We start from the raw sequence: 6,182 nt of genomic DNA on the forward strand, positions 1-6,182 counted from the left end.
GAGAGAGAGAGCGACAGAGAGAGAGAGAGAGAGACATTATTATTATTATTATTATTATTATTATTATTGTTGTTGTTGTTGTTATTATTAGTAGTAGTAGTAATGGTTGGAAGTGACATTTACTCAAGTATTGTAAAATAAACATTTTTGGTTTTTTATGCACTTTACTTGAGTATTTAAATTTCATTCCACTTTATACTGATATTCTACCTCATTTTAAGGTGAATATTGTACTGTTTACTCCAGTAATGCATTTTTTAAAGCTCCAGTATGTAACAGTTAGGAGGATCTATTGGGAGAAATAGAATATTCATCGATATGTTTACATTAGTGTATAATCACCTAGTTGTTGTGTTTACGTTACCATAGAATGAGACGTTTTTATCTACAGAGGCCGCAGGTCGCCTTCCATGGTGTCCGCCATGTTGAATCGCCATATTCCTACAGTGGCCCAGAACGGACAAACCAAACACTGGCTGTAGATTGGTTCTTTTGTGTTTTTTTCCAAGTTTCACACCAACGTAGTTTCTCCTACACACTTACTACACCGCTCTCATTCCCAGGTCGTCAAATACAGACACGAGTGGCGTTCAGTTAGCTGTAATCTGCAACTTCACCGCTAGATGCCACTGATACTCCCCCGTCCTGTAACAGCTATATTTACGAGTTAATTTTTTACAATAAAATTTAACATCCACAAGACATCCGTTTTGTTATAGATCAGACAAAATTAAACTTAATTAACGTCGACCATCTACAACAATACAGTAGCGTTCATATGCATTAATTATAATGATCAGATAATATAACACTGACAGTGGCCATTATGCATAAAGAAAACTTTTACTTTTCATAGTTTGGGTAAAATTATAGTTATAGTACTGTATTTTTGTGTTTGTTATTATTACGTAATTATACACGTATTATTATTATTATCATTAATACTAATATTATTATTATCATATTAAATAATATTGGTCGTTTGTGTGAATTGTGTGACCTATCTATGTATCGACCAGCTTTTACTCTGAAAAAGTCGGAGTTTCCTTCCTGTTTTTGCGTGCCGCAGCCAGCCAGCGGTGTTCCGCCGTTCGCAGTCAGTGTCAGCCGACGGCTGTCTCGGAGAGGACGGGTCATGATGGTCCCGGCCGCGGTGCTGCTGCTCGGACTCGCGGTGTGCCGGGCAGAGTTCGCTCCCCCCACAGTGAATATCAGCCTGGATGAAGATCCACAAGTGCGGTGGGCTCCTCTACTGAAAGTGTTTGATGTAGACTTCCTGAACAAAGCCGCCGCAGAGGTCATTGAGTAAGTTTTCCAGACTTCCAGTCTTTTTCCAAAACAGTATGATAACAATGAATTATTCATGTTTTACAGCTTTATGTTGGAGAAGTTAGTCATTTGGTATATGAGTAGTGGAGTCAACACATGTTTAATAGTTGAGTGATTCATTATAGGCTACTGAAAATCAGATTGTGAGGATCGAAACATAAACATTCTTTGGTAACAAACAGCCCGCAGGTCGCACTGTGTCAGTTTCTATTAGGCTGCATTATCAGGGTGAACTAATCAGCAGGGACATAACCACAAATGTGATAACTGAAAGCTTACAGCTTACATAATGTTAACTTAATCAGCAGGTAAACTAACTTCTGGGTTAATGAGCACTGTGTTATTGTGTCTGTCTTCCAGTAGTAGTGCTGACAGCGATTACAGTGATTCACATGTTTCCTTACTGTGTTTGTTTTTTGTCAGCACCACAATTCCAAAATGGGTGCATCAAGCAATTACACCTATTGTGATGGCCTTGGAAAAGTATGTTCCTCAGCCCTACGCTGGGGAGATCCGTGGCATGGCCTCACACTTGGGAGGAAGACTTTCAGATGTCATCCTTCTCAACTTTGCCTATGAAGTATCTGCGTACGTATGGTTTTAAACAAGTACACATTTATAGTACAAACGTGTGCACCATACAGAGGCACAGACTGACTAACAAGTGTGCACGATTAAGGTGAAAGCCATCTCATGCATGCAAACAAACTTTATGCATTCCTAGATTTTGCACTAGCATCGTAGCTCAGGACAAAAATGGGAACGTGTACCACGGCAGGAACCTTGATTATCCACATTCTGTTCTGAGGAATCTGACTGTCAACATAGTTTTCCTCAAGAACGGAAAGGTACAGTATGTATTCATTGCATATAAAAACCAAATAAGGTACCTCTTCAAATTTAAAAACACAAGAAATATCTGATAATCATTTATCGGGAATAGCCATTCAGTCAGTGGATTTTAACAAGTCCTTGCATAATGATAATGTGGCCAAGGATACAAAACTGTTGTTGTTTGTTGACACAACCATTCAGGTGGCGTACCGTGGAACTTCATTTGCTGGCTACGTTGGCCTGTGGACAGGACAGAGTCCTAACAAGTTTACTGTCTCTGGCGATCAGCGAGGTAAGACCACACTTCCTCTCAGAAGCTATGTTTGCCCATAAATGTTACAATAGTCAGATTTTATTGCTTCTTGTTTATTTATTTGTTTGTGATCATCAGGCAGTGAACACTGGTGGAACTGGTGGAAGAATGTGGTGTCTGCTTTCCTCTATCGGAGGTCTCCGGTGAGCTGGCTGGTCAGAGAGGTGAGAAAAGATAAGTTAGTAAAAAGAGGATGTTTACTGTATGAGGAAATGAAACTTTGACTAATAACTAATGCAGACGCTAGAGGAAGCGGAGAACTTTCAAGATGCAGTGATGCGCCTTTCCAAAATCCCCATCATCACTGGAGTGTATTATATTGTGGGAGGGGTGCGAGCAGGAGAAGGGGTGGTCATCAGCAGAGACCGGACGGGCCCCGTTGATATCTGGCCACTGGATCCCGTGAATGGAGGGTAGGCAAAATGAAGGATCAGTGAAGAAACTGTGTATCAAGGTGTGTGTTGCACAACTGAAGCCAAACACAAAACTGTGTGTTCCTGTTTTAGATGGTACAGGGTGGAGACGAACTATGACCACTGGCTCCCTCCCCCAGCCAGGGATCATCGAAAGTGAGTCATCCCACATGATGAACACTTCCACAATTTTGTTGTTATTATGTTACTGTTGTATATTATTATTATTATCATTAATATTACGCTGTTATTATGTGTTCATTTTGTAGAGAAGCAGCCGCCAAAGCACTAAATGCTACTGGCCAAGATCACATCAACATGGAGACACTTTATCAGGCAAGTGTGGATCAATAAATCAATATATCAGGGATCCAAAGTATGCCTGATACTGAGAGACATTGTTTACTGCACATTTTGAAAGTCAGAGACAATGCATGGATTTGTAACAGAGTCTTTGCATTCTAGGTTTTGTCGCTGTATCCAGTGTGTAATGGGTAAGGAGAACGTTATTCGTTCATTATTCTCTCATTTTTGTTTCAAGGAATCACATGACTGTCCATGTTGCTGAGATGGGGCAGCTGTGTGCATACCAATTTCCGTTCCTTTTACCCCATCTCAGCAATAATGTCAATAGGGCTTTGTTTGACAAAGTGTGTGTGTGTCAGCACATAGCATAGTAGCATATAGAACAGCCAAAGCTGATTTACAGTCCTACCGGCTGATTATTTACACTACTATCTTTAAGGAAACTTTACATAGCTTGTTTTAATAAAGTTGTTGTTTTGCTTGAGATTTGATAGTATCTATTGTCTACTTTATAATCCCCCAGAATTACTGTTTACACGACAACAATGAGTGCAGCTACCCCTGAGAAGTACAATACACTTGTCAGGCCACAGGTAATTACACCTCAAATACATATATCTGTTTGTACTAGAAAAATAAACATGAAGTGATGATATGTCCCTGAAAATCTGATACCATCACTTCCTCCTACTTTTCTTATCTCTTTCAAGGGCTGCCAACCGAACTGACCGGCATTGAGCAGTCAACAAGTGTCCCTGTGTGTCTGAGTATGTGGCGATTGTAGAATCAGTGAGTACGGAAGGGAATTGGAATCCAGCATTTTGAGGGTGACAGTGCTGCCTCTAATGAAAGAAAATTTGTTGTGATCATTTTTGTCACCTCATGTACCTGCAATATGAATGTCAAGCTTAATAAAAATTTGGTTATGAGTAATCGTCTTGAGTGAGCTGGAAAAAGGTTAAGTGACATTGTGGAGTATGGAAATGACACTGATAAAATAATGCAGAATGGGGTAAACTGAGTCTGTGAATAACCTGTTTTATCCCTGTAATCCAACCAGTTTGACAAAAACAGGCTTGGCATACGATAAGACACGTGACAGTGACAAGAAGGAAGCAATGGATGACAAGGAACATTTAATAGGAATTTTCAAGTATTTTGACGTAGTGTGCTTCCGTAAGATTCAAGGGTTTTGTACAGCTAAAAGCAAAAACATTCTATTAGTTTTCATTTAAATGTTTTTTCCTTTGCCAACTATATGATTTAGCTTTTGTTTCAATACAATTTATTAATTTATTATCTAGAAGAGACTATTATTTTAAAGTTTCATCCAGAAATGACACACCTGCTAATCACGTGATACCATCTAGCTGAGCAGACGTGAGCAGATGAGCTTCTTTCATCTGGTTGTCATTTGACAGTGCTAAGGACTTTTGTTTGTGGCAACTAATAACAGCTTTTTTTGAGAGATGGACCTCTGACCAAGAAGTATACTGTTTGTATAGTATACCATGGTATATGTATGTACATTTGCTTATCCATGGTATTGAATTATACCATATTATAGTGCTGTGTATTGGCAAGAATCTGGTGATGGTGGTACGTATCACGATACAGAGGCTACAGTTCAATATATTGTGATATATTGCAATTTTAGTTAATCAAGTCTTTGGGAAAACTCATAGGATACCACCATATGCATAAAATCTTGCATAAAAAGTTATACTTTTACAGCACTAGCTGGGGGTTTAAACACAAACATTTATAGTGTTTTTGAGAATTGATACAATATCACAAGACAAAATACATACATTTTTTTGTTACACCCCTGCAGAATTGGTATTATTTAACAATATTTAATTATATGTGTTTAAGTATTATTTAAAAAATCTAGGACATTTATACTGAGTGAAATTATATTAAACTGTAAAATAATAACAACAATAATAATAATAATAATTGTGTGATACCTTGAAACTTCTGTATTTCTGAGACAGTTATAGTATAGTGAAAATCTTTGTGTTGCAACCCTAGAAGAAGTAGCTAGCAACACCAGTCCACAGCAACAGTCCTCAAGAGATTCAGAACCAGAGACCTCTGCTAGCATGCTTAGAGAGATTAAACAGGGCAACAAAACTCTCACAATAAATCAACTCGTAAGATTTCTGCAACCCAAAGTTTCTTGGTTTATTGCAGACTACCCTTGCTGGGCTGCCAATGAGGGTAGTGAGCAGTGTATTATCACTGGGCCTGTGGATCAGCTGGAAACAACGTTTGTCAGCTAGGATTTAGGGCATCGATGCAAAGAATGGCACCCAGGAGGCATCTTAATCACTCGGCTGCAATCTACCCCAGTGCATGCTGGGTGTCATGGTCTGGTGAAACCAATAGAACCACATCATCTGCAAAAAGTGGAGATGCAATACTGAAGTCTCCAAACCAGACACTCTCCTCACTTTTTATCTAAACCCTATCTAAACACATAAACCTTTGTTTGTCAAGTACGTCTTAAAAAATACTCACATTCTCAATGACAAAATCCAGTCTCACCTCTGAGCAAATAAGACCTTCAAACTTCAGCAGTCTTCATGAAAAACATACAGTACATGCAGTATTGTACATATAGTTACATATTCATGTAGTACTTCTTTTGCATTTTTAGATTTGATTTTTGATTGTATTTTATTCGATATAATGCACTTTAATTTAGACAAATTTTATTTATCATTGTGCTGGAATGTTTGGATTGTTTTTTCGTATTTCTCCCAAGCGTTTGTTACTTCGTTTTTAATGGTGCTGTGTAATAGGCAGTTTATAATGATTATATAGTTATTCATTTAAAACGTGTTGTTGCTGTTAATACAGTTACAATACATATTTTCTTGCCCAGTAGTAGCGTGTATTTTCCCATTTGAAAACATAAAACAGTCAATATTTACAAGAAGGCGAGATACTCCAGGGTCTAGCCAACTGAAGAAAGATAGATA

General features: G+C 38.3%; 1 protein-coding gene across 2 annotated transcripts; it reads left to right on the forward strand.

The window, feature by feature from the left end:
• Positions 1 to 1,055: 1,055 nt before the first annotated feature.
• On the forward strand, positions 1,056 to 4,128 carry LOC118328941 (N-acylethanolamine-hydrolyzing acid amidase-like). Of its 2 annotated transcripts, XM_035662888.1 has the most exons (11): positions 1,056 to 1,305; positions 1,753 to 1,917; positions 2,054 to 2,177; positions 2,365 to 2,455; positions 2,555 to 2,640; positions 2,717 to 2,889; positions 2,983 to 3,045; positions 3,159 to 3,225; positions 3,355 to 3,383; positions 3,719 to 3,788; positions 3,906 to 4,128. In XM_035662888.1, exons 1-11 carry the CDS (start codon positions 1,136 to 1,138, stop codon positions 3,921 to 3,923), a joined length of 1,056 nt encoding a protein of 351 aa, XP_035518781.1. In that variant the 5' UTR covers positions 1,056 to 1,135; the 3' UTR covers positions 3,924 to 4,128. The 2 variants fall into 2 exon arrangements, with proteins under 2 accessions (XP_035518781.1, XP_035518780.1); XM_035662887.1 differs by lacking the exon at positions 3,906 to 4,128 and having other exon boundaries at positions 3,719 to 3,845.
• The last annotated feature ends 2,054 nt before the right edge of the window (positions 4,129 to 6,182 follow it).

Source organism: Morone saxatilis, unplaced genomic scaffold (assembly GCF_004916995.1).
Source record: "Morone saxatilis isolate NCDOM2014 unplaced genomic scaffold, NCSU_SB_2.0 Contig18, whole genome shotgun sequence".
Classification (NCBI taxonomy): Eukaryota; Metazoa; Chordata; class Actinopteri; family Moronidae; genus Morone; species Morone saxatilis.

Excerpts from the sequence above, each read along its gene's own strand:
- LOC118328941 (XM_035662887.1), top strand. The coding sequence starts at position 1,136 with ATGATGGTCCCGGCCGCGGTGCTGCTGCTCGGACTCGCGGTGTGCCGG. Across the intron at positions 2,456-2,554 it reads TGTCTCTGGCGATCAGCGAG|GCAGTGAACACTGGTGGAAC; the intron begins GTAAGACCACAC and ends TGTGATCATCAG. Across the intron at positions 2,890-2,982 it reads CTGGATCCCGTGAATGGAGG|ATGGTACAGGGTGGAGACGA; the intron begins GTAGGCAAAATG and ends TTCCTGTTTTAG.